Source organism: Muscardinus avellanarius (genome assembly GCF_963383645.1).
Source record: "Muscardinus avellanarius genome assembly, chromosome: 14".
Taxonomy (NCBI): Eukaryota; Metazoa; Chordata; class Mammalia; order Rodentia; family Gliridae; genus Muscardinus; species Muscardinus avellanarius.
This window is the reverse complement of record NC_137800.1, coordinates 9703818-9722644: the sequence shown is the minus strand read 5'-3', so window position 1 is coordinate 9722644 and position 18827 is coordinate 9703818. Positions and strand designations below refer to the sequence as shown.

The following is an 18827-nucleotide window of genomic DNA, read 5'->3' as shown; positions in this document are numbered from 1 at the left end:
ATAGTCTTGGGAAGTTTAGAAGGAAGAGATCCAGGGTTCCTCTTAATGCATACAACCTGATTGCTGAATAAACTCACATTGATTTTTTTTTTGTGTGTGTGTATGTGTGTGATGTTCAATCTCAAAGCAACCACTTTTCATAACACATTAGAGAAAACCACTGTTAGCCAGGCATAGTGGTGCATGCCTGCAGTCCCAGTACTCGAGAGGTTGAGACAAGGAGGATCACAGGTTTGAGATCAGTCTCAGCAACTTAGGATGTGAGACACTGTTTCAAAACAAGAAATCATAATGATAATGATAATGATTAATAATAATAATAATAATAATAATAATAACAATAATAATAATAAAAGGCTGGGAGTCAGTGCAGACATAGAATGCCTCTGGGTTCAATCCCCAATACAGAGAGAAAGAGAGAGGAGAGAAGAGAGAAGAGAGAAACGAGAGAACCACTGTTACTTTGGGTAAATTCTTCAGACTCCAAATAGAAGCCATAAACATTTGAGTATAAATATGACAATCATTTTGTTCAGCGGCAACGGTTTTAGATGGCTTTTGGCATGCTTAAAAGTACAGATATTTTTGTGGATGAGTAAAAAGTAGCTCCACTTGTATATTGTTTAACCCACTTTGTCACCAAGTTTTTGTAAGATTGGTATGTTTAGACCCAATATTATGTTGTAGAAAAGGGAAAAAATGTTAAGTTTGCCTCCCCAGAGGGAGGGGTGCTGGAGAACAGTGTAGCAGGCAATTATTTATGGTTACCTTTGCATGGAAATAATTGTCATGGTTTTCATCTGACAACTCAAAGATTTTCTAGCTGTTTTTCGTTTTAATTAGAAATGGCATTAATGTGTTTTGATGCTCTTAAGCATTCCCACATCTAAAATCTAAATTTATCCAAAAAGGTCTTTAAAGATCTTCCCTAATCTGAAGTAATTTTACTGAAGAAAAACCTTATTCTTCCCACGTGGATGCTCTTCCCGTAAGGGCAAGCCAGGCCCAAGAGAGACTTTTTAAAAATTCAATTTCTGAAAGAAGCTTTTCTGGACAGTGAAGCTTATCTTTCCTATCAAGTCAGGAGACAAGCGAGGGCTTGCCTATCTGAAATCTCCCTAGATGCTCGCTTCTAGAATAGGACACTCACATCTGGTAGAACTGTTATGGGACATCCAGAGAGACCAGCAAAGTTAAAAATCCAGCCAAATTCTAAGCACCCAAATCCACGTTCTGAACACAAGGCCAAATACCTATCTAGCTGGCCAATAAGAAGACACTCTCCAGAAAAAGAGGCCATCTTCAAAGTCCAAACACAACCAGCCATACAAGCCGAATCCATACACAAACACACCTTCCCTTGCAATGTGGAAAGAGATTCACCTTTTAGAAAGTCTTAAGGAAATGAGCAGTTTGAAGGAAGAGAAGAGGAGGAAGATGATGGAGTCGTTAGCCTGGCAGGGAGAGTTACATAAATGTTTTACTTTGCTTTGAAATTCTTAAAGAAAATTATGCAAATAAGGGAAGAGGCCATGGAAGTGGTCGGTAGTTTTAGATCAGGTGATCCTTGTCAGGAATGATTCCCCCAAATGTAAATCCTGTTTTAAATTCTTAATGTGAGTCAGGCATGATGGCAAATGCCTATAATCCCAGTACTTGGGAGGCTGATACAGGAGGATCACAGGTTCTAGGCTAGTCTTAGCAATTTAGTGAGACCTTATTTCAAAATAAAAATAAAAGAGGGCTGGGGTATAGCTGAGAGGTAGAATGCCTCTGGGTTCAATACCCAGGACCAAACAAAATAAAAAATAAATTATTAATGTGGAATGACAGGCATATTTTAATTTTTACTTATAGTTAACCATCTTCTAATTAGAAGTAATCTGAGTTATTAAGGTTTACCAAAAATCCCCCAATTTCTTGCAGAAAGTGGGAACAGATGAAGTTGAGCAGGCTACTGGAATTTTTCCAGAGTAAAGGGGCTTCTGTAAAAGAAAAAAAGTTTGCAAACTCCTGCTTTAGGCAAGTGTTTTTGTTGAGCATCAGCGTCTTTCCAAGTTCAGGGAGGGTAGACCTGAACCTCAAGGCTCGTTCCAGCATGCCACAGGTGAATCTGCTCATTAAGTAGTATTGAAGCAGAAAAAGAGAAATGCAAGTCAATATTTTTGCCTTTCAAGATATTATTAATTCTGAGCTGGGCGTGGTGGCGCACACTTGTAATCCCAGCGCTTGGGAGGCTGAGACAGGAGGATTGCGCAGGTTCGAAGCCAGCCTCAGCTACTTAGTGAGGCTCTCAGCAACTTAGCGAGACCCTGTTTCCAAATAAAGTATAAAATAGGTCTGGGGGTATAGCCCGGAGGTGGAGAGCCTCTGGGTTCCACCTCCGGTACCACCAAAAAATACTATTAATTCTGGATTTTCATAACGGAGTTCTGGAAAAGGTGGGTAATTTGTCAAGACCAGCCTTTCCAGGTCACAATAAAAAAGGAATAATCTGGCAGCCTCTATTTGTCATAAAATTAATACTTTAAAGATGAAAAGGTTACATCATCCTTCATCTGATCTTGGGACTGCTGGGAGAATTTCTGTCCCTACTAGTTAATTTGCAAAATGAGCCTCCCATCTGCCATCTTTTCTTGGGAAAAGCACAATTTTCCTGGTGGGTTTTGTCCACTCTCTAGACCCAGCATTGGAGAACGAGCCTCTATCTCATTCTGAGACACGAGGGTACCTCCCTCTCATCTTTAGAGGACATGGGGCAGAATCCAACCAAAGTGTAGCCAAAGGGAAATCTCACTGTTCAGTTGCACCCAAGTTGAGAAACTGGATGTCTGAGAAATGGCGGAGGTTGAAAACTCACTCTAAATAATGTGCCTAGACATCGGCCCCCATCTTATGGTTCTTCCCCTCTAAGCCCTCTCTCCATAAATATCAAAATGTGGCTGTCAGTTGGTCTAGCCTGAAAATAAAATCCCCTCACTTCCATCAAGAAATAGCTCCAGACTTAGAGTGTGCGCTCAAAATATTCACGATGAAATCATAATCCTGTATTTATAGTCGTTTGGATTGTGTATGAGATTCTCTTTCCCATGGTGTTTTCCACTGAAAGGGCCAGTCGTGGAAAGCACGATCAGAAAACGACCGAGAGCACACTGACTGCAGGGAGCTGCCGTCTGGTGCCATTCTGAAACGTCTGGTTATGAGATCCTGCCTGGTCCGTGAGCCCCACCTGCTGCGTGACAATTCAGGGCCCCCCCCCGCTCCACTTCCAAATGGTCCCCACCCTTGCTGGATGGTTCTGCCTTGCCCTCTAGGAAGGGTGAGCTGGCCTTCTCAGGGTACCTAGGCGCATCCCCCTTCTTCTGACTTTTCCCGGCTTCTAGACTTCCTCCCCATTTTCGCCGAGGGACATGGTGTGGATCTTAATGGTTGGAACTTGGTGGTTTTCTCCAAGGCTGGGGGTCGAGGCCCCCATGCAGCAGCAGGCCTGCAAAAAGCTTTTACTTCTCACCCGAGCTGTGGTGCAGGTGGATTGGTCCTTGGGCACTGTAATCCTGGCAGATCCGTGGGACATGGAAGAGAAATATTTCCATTCACAGACCCCGTCGGTCTTAGAGATCTTATAGAAGGTCTCTCCAGATCCCACGGGGATTCGAACCATGTCCTTGTGCTGGCCCTCCAGGGCATGGCTGGGGGCGTGCAGGGTGTAGCCCAGGGCCTGCTTAGAAGACTGCTTTCTGCGGAGACACTGGATTCTCAAGACATTCTGAAAGGCCTTCTTGAACTCTTGACTGGAGCATGGGTATATGATGGGGTTGATGCAGCTGTTTAGGTATCCGAGCCAAAATACTATTTTAAAAACGGTTTCTGAGGGCTTGAAATCAGGGAAGAAAGACCCTGGAAGAAAACACACAGAGTCATACACATTATTTGCAAGTCAATAGGCCAATCGGCTAGGAAAGCAAGCCAACAAACATCTTTTTATATCTTTAAACACTTTCAAACGATTCCAGATGCATTTGAGTCTCTCACATTGGTAAATAAGTCCTTTGCAATATTTTTAAAGGCAAAGGATGGTCTTGCGTGACGGCTGGCTACAATAGCAGGCCCAACGGGTGTGGGGGCACCAGGAAGCTCAGGACAGAGAACCACGCTCATTGGTTCTTTTGAAGCCTTTAAAGAATGAAACATGAAACTTTGGTTGAGTCTAGATAGATGAACTGCTTTGCCTGAATTTTCAAATAAGTTGGAATTCACTCATAAGCAATCTGTATTAAGATTTGGTGACCCGATGATACCCTTTATGCTCTGATGCAGTGCTATATAGACGCAGCCTAAACCTGCGTGGAGCCCTCCCCTCCTGAATGCTGGTGTGGTAACTTTTAAGAAGCCCCGGTTTACAAAATAGTGGCTCTGCCGACTTGTGTCCAGTGATTCTCAACCACTTTTCCTTGCTGGTGCCTTTATCCCCCTGTACTTTTATTTGTGCACTGCAATTTGACATCGTAATAAGGTTCAGAGCTGCACACAGCTCTTGGTGGGTTTCTGTCTGGATCCCGCCCCACTTCCCCAACATGTCGTTGAGATTGGCATTGGTAATTTCCTCTGTGTACATAGCATTTGTTAATGTCTTTTGAGGTTGCATATATTCCCCTTTGCAGCATCCTCCGATGATATGAATTGACTCCTAAATGTTTGCCAATTGTTTGACAGTCAGGTCCTGCCCAGTCCCTGGCCTAACCAGCTTTGTAACATTATTGCTCAAATTATTATTATCTTTTTACTCCAGTCAGACTCACAACAAACATTTTCCTGAGTCATCAGTCATTCTGTTTGTCATCTCAAGTTAGGCCACTGAGTTTTAAATGCCCCTTCCCTCCTCTCCATCTGATTGGTTGACTCACACGGCAGGAATCACGTCTGTGGGTTTCTTTCCTTCCTGCACAGTGACTACTACAGGGCTCTTCACAGCAGAACAAAACTGTGGGGCTCTAAAGTGGAAATAATCTGACAGGCTCTTTTATCTTGTTACCTAATTTCCAAATAAAAAATGATTGCTAAAGAAGTTGTCACATAGCCGGGCATGGTGGTGCATGCCCTGCAATCTCAGAATTTGGGAGTCTGAGACAGGAAGGTTATGGGTTGGAGACCAGATCGAGCAGCTTAAATGACCAGATCCATTTCAAAATTTAAAAAAATAAAATAGGGCTGAGAGCATAGCTCAGAGGCAGAATACCCCTGGGTTCAATCCCCAGTACAAACGGAGAGAGAGAGAGAGAGAGAGAGAGAGAGAGAGAGAGAGAGAGAGAGAGAGAGAGAGAGAGAGAGAGGAAGAGAAGAGAAGGGAGGAGAGAGGAGAGAGGAGAGAGGAGAGAGGAGAGAGAGAGAGGAGAGAGAGAGAGGGAGGGAGGGAGAGAGAGAGAGAAGAGAGAAGAGAGAGAAGAGAGAGAGAGAAGAGAGAAGAGAGAGAAGAGAGAGAGAGAGAGAGAGAGAGAGAAGAAGAAGAAGGAGAAGGAGAAGGAGAAGGAGAAGAAGAAGAAGAAGAAGAAGAAGAAGAAGAAGAAGAAGAGAGGAAAAGAGTAAGAGAGAGGAAGAAGAAGGAGAAGAAGAGAGAAGAGAGGAAGAAGAAGAGAGAAGAGAGAGAAGGAAGAAGAAGGAGAAGAAGAGAGAAGAGAAAGAGAGAGGAAGAAGGAGGAGAGAAGAGAAAGAGAGAGGAAGAAGAGAGGAGGAGGAGGAAGAGGAAGAAGAAGAAGAAGAAGAAGAGAGAGAGAGAGAGAGAGAGAGAGAGAGAGAGAGAGAGAGAGAGAGAGAGAGAGAGAGAGAGAGAGATTTGATAGTCACAGTATTGATATTGACTCTCCCAGCCTGGTGCTCTTTCCTCTCCACTGCCTAGACTTCTAGTGGCTCCTAGCAAAGACACCTCATCGATTATGAAGCCCCAAACATCCCTCTTCATTCCTTTCCTACAGGTCCGGGGAGAACACTTGACTTTCCTCACTTCTCTTTCATTTCTTCCGTCTCCCCCAACTCTTTCCTGTTTTTTATTCCATAGGTTTTTAGTTACAATCTTCTGCACAATTGGGTGAGTGGGTTGGGGACAGTCTCACCATACCTGGGGATCCTAGTTTTCTTCTCTGGAAAAGGAGAAGGTTGAATGGATAATTTCAAATGGCGTCACACAACCTTTTTATTTCAGCTCGTGTTTCTGATTTTGTCTTTCTTTTCCTCTCTGTGACATGGACCCATCAGTCATGACAAACTGTTGGGTGCACATACAGACTCCTCTGGCAAATGGACACTGGAATTTAGTAGAATAGCAAAATTACAAACTGTGGAGCCCCTGTGCCAAAGGCAGAATGGTGCCGGGGGGGTAACGAGGACAATTATCATTAAAGCAAGTGGAATGTGTCTCAAAGATACACACACACACACACACACACACACACACACACACACACACACACGATGGCTGTCTACTTAGAAAAAATATGCGAGTGAGAACATTTTGTTCTTTCTCCCCAAAGCTTTAACATCATCCTATCATTATAACAAAGTTTGGAGTCATTGTCTCGTTGAAGCTAGGAAGTATGTCAAACACTTTACATACAGTTTAATCATCAATAGGAACACTAAAAATAATATGACTCCCACTAATACTATCCCATTTTACAAATGAAGAAGCTGCTGTTAAAATAATTTGAATGACTCAACTTTCAGAGAGTTGAATAACTCATCTTTCAGAGAGTTCCTGGTAGGGCTGGGATTTGAAATTAGGCAGGCTGGTTTTAGGCCCTCCGTTCCTTCATGGAACCTCAAAATACAATGAAACAATGCATGTCTTGAGAAAGAGGGGAACACATGTAGATGTTCATGGCTGGGGGAAGCCGAAGACACTTTCCCAACTTCATCTAAGAGGTGGGGAAAGAGGTCAATGTTAACACAGCTACTGGCTTGGTGTGAATACAGTCAATTCCCAAAAGAGATCCATCTCACATCATGATGCCTAGTGATCATCCAATATTTCTTCTGAAACAGCAATAGCAATGCGATTATGCTTCACTGGCCCTCCTTTTCCTTTTTGGTGCTTAATAACTGCAAGCATAGCAGTTTGTCTGGAAAGTCACTACATAGATCAGCTAGATAGGAGAATATATTTTCCTTAAAAAGGAACAAATATATGAACTACAGATGCTAATACTATGAAAGTGATTTGAGAATTTGGAACTCCACCCCCTTCAGTTCTCTCCAGAAAACTCTTCCTGGCTCACAGAGCCCAGCTCTGCATTGACAGTCTCCCCATCCCTTTTGGTCACCTCCCCCACTTCCTCCCTCGCCTCCCCATCCCCAGCTCCAAGTCTGGCAGGCCCAGAGCCAAGTGTCTATTTGCTGTGGTCACAATGCTGCACCCACACCATCAGAGGGAAGTACTGGTCCTCACTCCTCCATACCCTACTCAACATACCGATTTGTTTTCTCTGTAGCTGAAGTAGAAGGTGAGAAAAGGCGTTGGATAAAAAATCAACTTTACCTCAAATCCGAAGCTAAGACAGTTTTCCATCTTAATCCTTCAGGGACATTTCCTTGCTAACCCAAGACATCTCTGGGTGCTGGTTTTTCAGTCAGTGAGTGGGAGATGCTCATAGGCCAAAGGATTTGCCGTTGATGGTACCATGTGGCTTGTCCCTTAGGTGTGTGACAACCCACCTGTGTCTAAGCCTCACACTGATTTGCCCAGTGTGACAGCTCCACTAGGGTCGGGTGATGGGACCCACGTCTCCTGCTCAGTGCATTCCTCGTCTCTCGGGAGAACCCTATGATTCTCTTTGAGCTGCTGCAGCTAGGAGAGGGACTCATAATGGCCCTGCCTTTAGCAACTTTCCAAAAGGTGAGAAGAGAGAGCGAGGGCTACCTTCTTCCCTCCTGCTGACGTTATCCATGACCTCTGCTCTTTCTTCATGTCACCTTTCCTCTGTTAGGAAGGAGAGAGGAACCTGAAGTTAGGCTTGGCAAACAGCTGCCGCCATCTCGTGCCCATCACAGTCCTCATCCTGCTCTCTGCCCCAACCTTCCCACTCCGCTGTTGCGTGTGGGATCTCACATCCTCATTTTCCCCGTCATGCTTCATAGGAAGAGCAGATTTCTGAGTCTCTCATGAGCACGGGGATGAGAACCAAGCTGTGTCTGGCTTCTGGGCAACCTCTGCCTAGACTCTGCCTCAGGGGGCACCAACAAGTCCTGGTGCAATTCCCTGAACACCTGGCCCTGCAGGTTGGCTCATCCTTGACGTGTGGATTCACCTGACTTAATTCTTGGGCTTTGAAAAGTCCCCAAACCCTTGGGGACTCTTTCCTTCACTTTGTTTCCTTCCACAATTTTGTTGCTGCAGAATTTATAACTCTTTTCTAACTCTCCAAACACCCTGTCAACTTAAAATTGGCCAGATGAGATGAGTCGAAAAGACGGCGGCTATGGCAGAACACCCCAAATCTCCTCACTGGAGAAGCTTCTAGATTCCAAGAGGAAATGGAGAGTGATGATTTTAGATGATGCCTCTGTGTCTTGTCACGTGATTTCTATAGATTGGGAACACTTGATTTCTCGGTTTTGATCTGGTGCTCCTCTGGTGGGCTTATGGGGGTGTACTAAGACCTAGCCCAGGAAAGGCTTACATACTAGAGTCATCTTTTAGTTATGAAGTGACAGCAAAGTTTTTACTTAAATGCTTTCAATATAAGAGAAACAGCTTTTTTCTTTCAGCGTGGGTCTTCTCTGTGCGTTTGGTACACCAGTGCTTCCGTTTACTCCAGAACTCAATGTGAATAGAAACACTGTTCTTGAATTTCAGCTCAACACTGGTAATTAGAGGGTTTTTTTTTTTTGAGTTTGTTTCTCTCAAAACCAGGAGGACTCAGCACGGAAGAAGGGTGCTACCAGTCAGTCTTGGTTCTCAGCTCTCAGTGTCTGTTTTTGTTCCTCCTCCTCCTTCTCCTCCTTCTCTTCCTCCTCTTCCTCCTTTCTCGCGTCCTCCTCTTCCTTCTTCTTGTGGTACTTGGAATTAAACTCTGGGGCATTCTACCTCCTAGCTCTATATCCAGCCCTCTTAGTTTTTATTTGGGAACAGAGTCTCGCCAAGTTGCTGAAGCCTCACTAAGTTGCCTTGGCTGGCTTCGAACCTTTGGCCTTTCCGGCTCGGCCTCCCAAGTCCTGGGATTACAGGTGTGGGCCACCACGCCAGGTTGTGCTTCATTTTCTCTACCTGCTCACTTGCCATCCTAATGATCCCCTTGAGAGACATCGGGGTGTGGTAAACTCAAATCAGCCTGAATCAGAACATTCCTGGGAAGTCCAGGAAGAAATCGGAGATCAGCACCCCCTCCTTTACATAGGGAGGCAGCGAAGCTAGGCAGAGGAGTGAGTTTAAAACCACATCCTCATGCCGGGCGTGGCGGCGCACGCTTGTCATCCCCGCGCTTGGGAGGCAGAGACAGGAGGATCGCGCAGGTTCGAAGCCAGCTGTGCTGGCTTCAGAGACCCTGTTTCCAAATTAAAAAAAAAAAAAAGTATAAAATAGGTCTGGGAGTGTAGCCCCGAGGTAGAAGGGCTTCCAGGAACCCCAGTACCACCAAAAAAACCCAAAACCAAAACCAAAAAAAACCACACCCTCTTCTGTGGCCGAGTCAGGACCAGACCCACAATTAGTTCCCCCTCGCCTAATTCTGTCCCCGATCATTGTGTGGCATTCAGCAACCTGACCATGGCTTGAACAGTTTTAAAGGCAATACTTCCAGCCTTCACTAGATGACAACAGGCTTTGCAGACATGACGAAGAAGGAGGAAGAGAGAAGCAGTATTATCAGTAACTACATTATTTAAAAAGTTATGTTCAGCCGGGCATGGTAGTGTATGCTTATCATCCTAGCATTTGGGAGGCGGAGACAGGAGGATCCAGGTTCACAGCCAGCCTCAGCTACTTAGTGAGGCCTTTTGAAACTCAGTGAGACCCTGTTTCAAAATAAAGTAGGACTGGGGAGCCAGGCATGGTGGCGCATGCTTGTAATTTCTGCGCTTGGGAGGCGGAGACAGGAGGATCACACAGGTTCGAAGCCAGCCATGCTGCTTAAGAGACCCTATTTCCAAATAAAAATATAAAAATAGGTCTGGGAGTGTAGCCCTGAGGTAGAAGGGTTTCCAGGAACCCCAGTACCACACACACACACACACACACACACACACACACACACACACACACAAATAGGACTGGGGGTATAGCTTTGAGGTAGAATGCCTCTGGGTTCCATCCCCAGTACTGCCAAAAGAAAAAGAAATAAAAAGTTATGTTCAGAAGGCTTACAGTAACATACCATATTCTGAAATTTGGAGTTCAAATAATTTTAGTTAAAACAAAAAGTAGACTCCAAAGGAGAAGCTAATGCTCTGTGACCACAGGAGAAAATCACCCTCAGTTGTTTCTTGGTGTCCAACCACTGGTGTCTCCAAAGGAACTGGTACCCATCCAATAAGCTTAGGAGGGAGACAACCATCACACACACAGGCAGATAGTTTCCCAGGCCAAAGAGGTCCCATGCCAAGAAACATCAGGCCAGCCAGTTGGAACCTTTATATGAGGAAGAAAACCCTGCCTCATCCAATTAAATTTTGAAGAAAAGCCGTCAGAAGTGGAGTGCAGAAGCAGACTGGGCTGTTCAGCCTCCTGAGGTCTACTAGATGATCTGTGCTGAGCTGCCAGTTGGTTGTGTCAAGGTGACCTACTGGGTCTTCCTGGAGCCATGCAGGGCCGCTCTTGGACAGCACTCAGCAAACCAAGAGCCTTTAGGGCATCTATCTGGAATGGTGGCCAGGAATCTCTCAGAATGATGGCTGAATGAGCCAGGGAAAGGACACTAGGCTCACAACCCAAGATTCACAGACAAACTGCCTGAAAAACTGAATCTGAATCTATATGGACAGGGATACATTTTCCTGGGAGTGGCCCTTCAGTTTCTATTCTATTTTTTTTTTTTTTTTTTTTTTGCGAGTCTGGGGATGGAACCCAGGAGCATTCGACCTCTGAACTACACACCCTGCCCTATTTTTTATTCTTTATTTTGAAACCGGGTCTCACTGAGTTGCAGAGGGCCTCACTAAGTAGCTGAGGCTGTCTGCGAACCGCGATCCTCCGGTCTCAGCCTCCCGAATGCTGGGATTACAAACATGTGCCACCACTCCCGGCTTTCAGTTTCTATTCTTATAGTAGTCAGTGGTGATGGTAAAGATGCTAAGTCTGGATCTGGTCAGGACAAATTGTACTTAAGGCTCGTGACCCTCTCTTAGCCTTGTTTGTCTTCATGAGCGTGCCGAGCTTACAAACAGTGCCAGCATCAGCGCCTTCTTGGAAGGACCTGTCTGTTCTTTCCTTTCTGTTTAACTGGGGCCTACCATTCCCTGGTTTTGTTCTCCTGCCTCCAAGTAAAGACGTGTGGGTGTTCCACTGAGAGACTGGGCATGAAGAGTCTTCTCTGGACTTTCTGGCAGGAAGTGGGACTAGTAAGCAAAGAGAAGAGGGTGGAGGTGTGAGAGGGTGCAGTGTATAAGGGGAAAGTATACAGTGTACTCTGAATATATACATTGAAGGGCACAAAACTGGGTCCCTCTCATCCCTCACTAGTATGGGGTGAGGGTCCACTTTTCCAGGGATTCAGGAGCATGTGGCCTATGGTTACTGTTGGGAAGAAGCTCTGCTTCTTTGAAGCCAGGCAAGGAAGAGACTGCTGCTTGGGGAGGTGTTCTGTCATCTCTTATATTTCTGCTAGTGGTAGACAAGGTAACTTTATAGATTCATCTGGCCCACCCAAGATACGTGTGCAAAGTCAAGGATTTTACCTGAATGCTCCAAGCTGCGCAAACTAGAACCTTTCTACAGGTTTGTCTCAGCAGCCTTAGGATCAAGCCTTAGGATCAAATCTCGAGCAGCATTTCTCCTCTTGGTAAAAGGGGGGCACCTACCAGGATATATGTGTTGGACCTGAACCCCCACAGTAACTGGGGAGAGAATAGTCCAGGATCCCATTGTGTAGACCCATGTTGAGCATCTCTCCCTCAGAGGTCTCCTTTTGTGGAATAAATAATTCAGAAAATAGCAAGTTTTTCCTCCCCTTTACTTAAGAGATTATTTGGTTCAGGCAAAAGCTAGCAAGAAAGAAGTCCTCTTATTCTCTTGTGGGTTATGCTATGGTTTAAATATAGAATGTCCTTCAGGAAAAGCTCATGTATTGGCAATAAAGAAAATGTTCAAAGGTGAAATAATTGAATTAGGGTGCTAATCATATCAGTGAACAAACCCATTGATGGATGGATAATTCGAATACATTTACTGGGTAGTAACTATAGGCAGGTGGCATGTGGCTGGAGGAGCAGGTAGGTCACTGGGGCATGACCTTGGGACTACCTCTGGGCCTGGCTCCTTCCTGATTCTCTACTTGCGGTGGCCATAACTGAGAGTGGCTTTTCTTGGCCACATGCCTGGCTGGCTTGGAGTTGGCTCACCATGGACTAAACCTTTGAAACTGGACACCCAAATAAACCTTCCCTTCTTTTTTTTTTTTGTGGTACTGGGGATGGAACCCAAGGGCATTCTACCTCTGAGCTACACCTCAAGCCCTATTTTTCTTCTTTATTTGGAAACAGGGTCTCACTGAGTTGCAAAGGGCCTCACTAAACAGCTGAGGCTGTCCGCAAACTCCGATCCTCCTGTCTCAGACTTCCAAATGCTGAGATTACAAGAAAGTGCCACCACACCCGGCTAAACTTTCCCTTCTGTAAGTTGTTCTGTCGGGTAATTTTGGCCATAGCAACAATATAGTCTGCTTCCTGAAAAGGGGGTCTCCTTTTTCCATCCAGCTGATTTTCCAAATTAAGGTTGACATTGTTTCCCGAGTCTCCTGCTTAAAAGGTCATCTTATTATCTCTCTCACTAACACGTCTGGGGAGTGAAGGGTTGCCATCCACCAACATGAGATGCAGATGGAAATACAGGGAGGGATGTATGCACGTGTGTAGCACTTTGTTGCACTCACTGTGATGTATAATTACAATGTGCCAATAAAAGTATTTAAAGAAAAGTTTCCTTGGCCACAGAGTCAAAGAAGAATAGTCCTAAAACTCACACCTGCTAGTGGGGTTTATTTATTTCACATGTCAACATTTGTAAGTTTATTTATTTATTTATTTATTTATTTATTTATTTATTTATTTTCCTCCTCTTCCTCCTGTAGAAGACAAGCTGTCCAATAGCAGAGGCCCAGGCTCAAGGCCAGGCACACAGTCATGGAGAATATGTGCATGCGACTCCTCTCCTCCTTTATCATTGACATGCCAACTAGTCACCAGCTCCACTCCCGTTTTCCTTGAAACATCTTCCAACTTTGCCTTTTCTATTGGTTTCCATGTCTGGCACCCCTGCGTGGTCGACCAGTTGTTTAAAGCGGTTAAGTTAATTCCCCCTCTTGAGACTCAGTTTCCTCACCTTTAAAAGGTTTGGAGAAGAGAGTTATTATCACCATCCTTCCTTTCTGTATCACCTTAGGAGTGATGTGTGCATTCATGTGTGTATCACTTTGAACCCCACTGTGATGTATAATTAAAATATGCCAATAAAATTCTTAAAAAATAGTTTCCTTGGCCACACAGTCTACAGAAGAGTCGTCCTAAAACTCACACCTGCTAGTGTGTTTATTTCTTTCACATGTCACCATTTGTAAGTTTTGTTATTTATCTGTTTTCTTGGTCTCCATCTCCTATAGAGGACTGCAAGCTGTCCAATCACAGAGGCCCAGGGAAAATGAACCAGTTAGAGGGGCAAGCAGGCCCACAGCAAGGGTTGCTATGGTTAAGCTGTGGTTTATTCCCCAAAGGTTTGTGTGTTGGAAGCTTGGTCTTTAGCGTGGTGATGTTGGGAGGTGGTGAGATCTTTGAGAAGGTGGGGTTTAATGATGGTATATAGGTCATCGGGGCTCTGCCCTGAAAATGGATTAATGCAATTCTTGTGGAACTCTACTTAGTTACTGTGAGAGTAGGTTGTTATAAAGAGCAAGATGGTTCCTCTCCACTCTCTGGTTTCCTGTCTTGCTAAGCGATCTCTGCTGGGTGAGCTCCTGCCATGATGCCATCTGCCATGACGTGATGTAGCTACAGGGCCCCCTCTAGAGCCGTGGCCAAGCCGTTTGAACTGTCGGCCTCCAACACCACTCGCTCTCTTCATCTTTGAGGCTGTGGTCCAAACCCAGCCTATCCACGGGCTCTTCTTTCACTACGGTCAGACTTGTTTCCTTGCCATTTCCTCTAAGTATTTAGTGCTATTTATTTCTTCTCTGAGACTTATCATTATCGCCTACATTTTACTATGCTTTACTTATGTTTTATCCATTTTCTTGGCTATACATTTGAGGGTAGGGCTTTTTGTCTTCTTATTTCACTGCTGTATCTTCAACACCTACAACATATTAATAACATATAGCAGATTCCCGATGATATTATTGAGTGCACATCATTCAGATTTTCTGATTTTAGTCTCCTTAAACACAGACACTGCTCATGATCTCTTATCTCTCTTTTGTTGAAGAACACAGTTCTCACCGTATTTGTTGAGTCAGTGGATGACATTTGTTGATGGAAAAAAATCACATTCTGAATAAAATTCCTGCTTCAACTATTCTCAGCTGGAAATACACTCTCAAAGAGAGAAAGAGAGCTGGTTTTAACTTACATTCCAAACTTTATCTTCCCAATCTTCAAAACACTCATACATATATGAAAACAAGACCATTCTCCAAAAAATTTTATACAGCAAACTTGCAGGCACTTCATAAAACCACTGCATCCAGTACTTATAAAGATCTTTTATAGGGTCCTGTAGGAAGGGTTGAAGCCTGTAATTAGGGCATGATAGCCATCATCTCCTTTCATATTTGCAAGATGTGAGCTGGAGGCCAAACTCCATCAATCCAAAGCAGTGGCATAAACAACCCAGATGGGTCCCCCAGGAGGAGGTGTGTGAGATTTTTTCAGATCCGAGTCCTTCTACATTCAGCTTAAAGGCGAAGGCAAGTCTGATTCCTTGCTCTGGCCAGTTGCCTGACACTTGTGTAATAAAGGTGAACAGGGGAGCAGTCAAACAGATGTTTGGTTCTCAGGGCTAGCTAATACCCAACAGGAGCCCTCAGGATAATTCCCACTTGGAAATGGCATAGCAGGCCCTCTCAATGGCCGCTGGGTCACTGAGAGGCATGTCCCCTGAGGTAGTGGTCATTCTGCACAGTGACATCTGGCTCTGTTTAAAGTAGGAATATGCTGGGCATGGTGGCACACACTTGTAAACCCAGTACTTGGGAGACTGAAACAGAAGGCTCACAGGTTTGAGGACAGCCTCAGCAAGTAGTGAGACTCTCATCAACCTAGCAAGACCCTGTTTCAAAATAAAAATAAAAAAATAGGGCTAGAGGTGTAGCTTGGAGGTGAATATCTCTGAGTTCAAATCCCCAGTACCAAAAAAAGTAAGAATATGAATAAGCAACTTGCATTCTGCTCCCAGGTCTATGTCCCCCTCCCCAAGCAGGTAAGACATCGATAAAGATGATCCCTGAACTTCTCTTCAGTCTCCTAGGTAACCAGCCCTAGGCTCAAACTGGACCAGGCCCCACAGTCCCTGACCTCTATCACATGTGGGTAGCATTCAAGCAGACATTTTAAAAGCAGATATTTTAAAAGGGATTTTAAAAGCTCATTTAAAAATGAAAGATATTTGGAATCTGTGATATGATTTTTAAATATAGCTGGAATAAACAATTTTAAACCACCGAAAGGGATTGGAGCAATTTACTCTGATTTTATTTTAATATATTTTGATTGGTGTGTTGTAATCACGTCATTATGAAATTCAGAGATATAGGGACATATAAGCACACAGCACTAGATGCAGGGTACTGTTTGATTATAAGCATCTTTGGAAACGAGTTGGCTGGGTCGCCCATCTTTCACAATAAATGTAACATTTAGGTGGCTTGGCATTGTCTAAAGGGAGGTTCTCATTCTTCAAATTTAACAAAGCCTCCTATAGTCTCAGCTGAGAACTGTCTGATACTTTCAGGGAGAAGGTAAAGCTTGGAGCAGCTCATCTATTTCTGTGCCTCAACTTCCCTCTTTGCCTGCATGACTCCCAAATTTCTATTCCTAGACCATAGCTGGCTCCTGAGCTGCAATCTGGCACACACGTCTCATCTTCTCCCATCTTCTTCACTGTTATTTCCTCAGTGGGTGGCACACGTTCCCCTCAGTTGTCCATCTCCAACCCTCACTCTCCTGACTCTTCCGTGGCAGTCAAGAACCCAGTCCTGACCGTGGGACCCTCCAGATCCTTGTCACTGTGCATCCAAATTCAGCCCACCCTGGCCTCTAGATAAAACTCTGTATCAGCTTCCTTCCTCCCTGCCCTCCTTCCCTCCTTCCCTCTCTTCCTTCCTTCTTTCCTTCCTCCTTCCTTCCTTCCTTCCTTCCTTCCTTCCTTCCTTCCTTCCTTCCCTCCTTCCTTTTTTCTTTCTTTCTGTGGTACTGAGGCTTGAACTCAGGGACATGCTACCTCTGAGCTAAAGCCCCAGCCCTATTTTATTTTTTATTTTGAAACAGGTTCTCATTAAGTTGCAGAGGGCCTCACAAGGTCACTGAGGCTGGCCATTATCCTGTGATCCTCCCGTCTCAGCCTCCCAAGTATTGGGGTTACAAATATATGCCACCAGGCCTGGCTGTATCAACTTTCTAACTGAGTTTCCCCCTGCTGGTCTTATCTACTTCTAATCCATTCCCCACACCGGAGCCAGAGGGATTCTGAGAAAAAAACCTGATTCTAGTCCTTGCTTGACTAAATAATTGCAGTACCTCCTCACTGAATTCAGGACAAAGTACAAATTATGTAGTATAACTTATTAGGCTCACAGGCATGGAGACTGATAAACCACTCGGTTGGATAACTAATTAGTTGAGCATGGAGATCTCAGATCCCATCCCAAGTGTCTAGTTAGCATCATAGGAGAACAGAGAATCTCAACCGACAGGATTTGAATATACGCATAATTGCTAATCCAGCTGAGCCATGTAGCTTCTCTTGTTACCATGATGTGATTTAGGGTTAGAGTAGTTGATGTCTCAAAGTTTAATCTAAGGAATAAATATAAGCCATCAAAACAGCAGTATGTGCATTAAAGGTCCTCCTGAGGCCAAAGGAGAGAAACCACTCATGAATTTCCAACCCTTCCAGTGGGAGAGGTGACGATGGTTTAGGAAGTTTTGTAAAACCCCAAAGGCCCAGGAAAGAAATAAGATGCCTGAAGGATAAACACAGAAGGTGGCAAAGACAAATCAAGGCCAGAGACAACTGCATCCAAGGCTGCCTCAGAAGTGCTAAGCCCTGGGGCAGGGTGTGACGTTCTGTTACCAAGACAGCCATGTTTCTAAGGAAAAGTTGTTTCCTGCTCTTATAGTTTGGATCTGAAATGTCTCTCCAAAGGTTCTCCTTCCTTCCTTCCTTCCTTCCTTCCTTCCTTCCTTCCTTCCTTCCTTCCTTCCTTCCTTCCTTCCAAAACAGGGTCTCATAAAGTTGCTGAGGGACTCACTAAGTTGCTGAGGCTGGCCTTGAACCTTCTATCCTCCTGTCTCAGACTCTCAAGTACTGGGATTAACAGGTGTGCATCCTGCCTCCTAATTTTCTAAAATGAAGCTTATATTTATCTAATAGCCCAAGGGGGAGACTGCTAGGTCCAGGGGGACCAACCAGGAGACCAAGCACATAGATTCAGTGTCAAAATTCTGAACAATGGCTAAAAGCTGTAGGGAGACAGATTTGGGTGGAATTTGGCCCTCTCCAGATCAACTGGATAACCACTCACTGAGGCATCACAACGGAGAGTCAAGCACTACAGCGCATCTCATTAAAATACTCTTTAGGGGATATTCTAGCCGCGAAGTTTCAGAAATTTTTAATAGCAAATACTGTTGGAGGAGAAAAAATTGGTTGTTTTGGTTGTTTTCTTCCTTTTTACTAGTGCATTATAGAAATTGTGTATCAGAAGCATTTTAAGAAGCACACATATACATGAATATAAATATGTGGTTGGATAGGACAAACTACTTTATCGTGATTTACCTGTTTTAGAAAGTGGAGCTAGTCTCTATGTATTTCAATTTTCTTCATAGTCTATTTGGAATCCATTATATACATTTTTATCTAAATCGTCATTGAAAGTATTCATCATTTCCTATATACCCTTGAGACACTGAGAGCTGAGCTGACTGGGCTACAAATAGCTAAGGATGTGAACACTTAGGAAGGCTAAGATACTAGCTTAGGGCTACAGACCAGTAAGGACTAAGTGAAAAACTCTGGTCTTCAGATGTCCGAGTTAGAAAGCTTTCTATTAATTAATACACTGAAGTTCTCACTCGCAGGCGTAGAGATATCCTTCAATTATTTGGGAGCCCTCAAAAACCTACTTGAAAAAATCACAGATGCCTTCAAGATTAATATCCGTAGCTAGTATATGGCTCTCAGGCATATGGCTTCGGTCCTTGTTATTTTTTTAATTCATAACCTATGCATGCATTTCCCCTTAAAAGCCTCACAGGAACCTCAATTTTAGTAAGTACAGAGTGACACACACTAATTTAATGTTTGTCTTCTAGAGTTTTCCACCTTTATAAGTGATACTTTACAACTCACTTGTTTGGTACAAAAACATGGAGATCAATCTTTTTGACATCTCAATAGATTATACCTCCTAGTA

The 18827-nt window shown here is 44.2% G+C and overlaps 1 protein-coding gene across 1 annotated transcript in view; it reads right to left on the bottom strand.

Annotated features, from left to right (window-relative positions):
- Positions 1 to 3379: 3379 nt before the first annotated feature.
- The window catches only part of ADRA1A (adrenoceptor alpha 1A), a gene marked incomplete at both ends in the record, with an annotated part of 93080 nt that continues 77632 nt past the window's right edge, over positions 3380 to 18827 (bottom strand). Inside the window, one exon of the mRNA XM_080710481.1 lies at positions 3380 to 3897. Within this exon, the coding sequence (XP_080566607.1) occupies positions 3380 to 3897 (518 nt within the window). The remainder of the gene's footprint in view (positions 3898 to 18827) is intronic.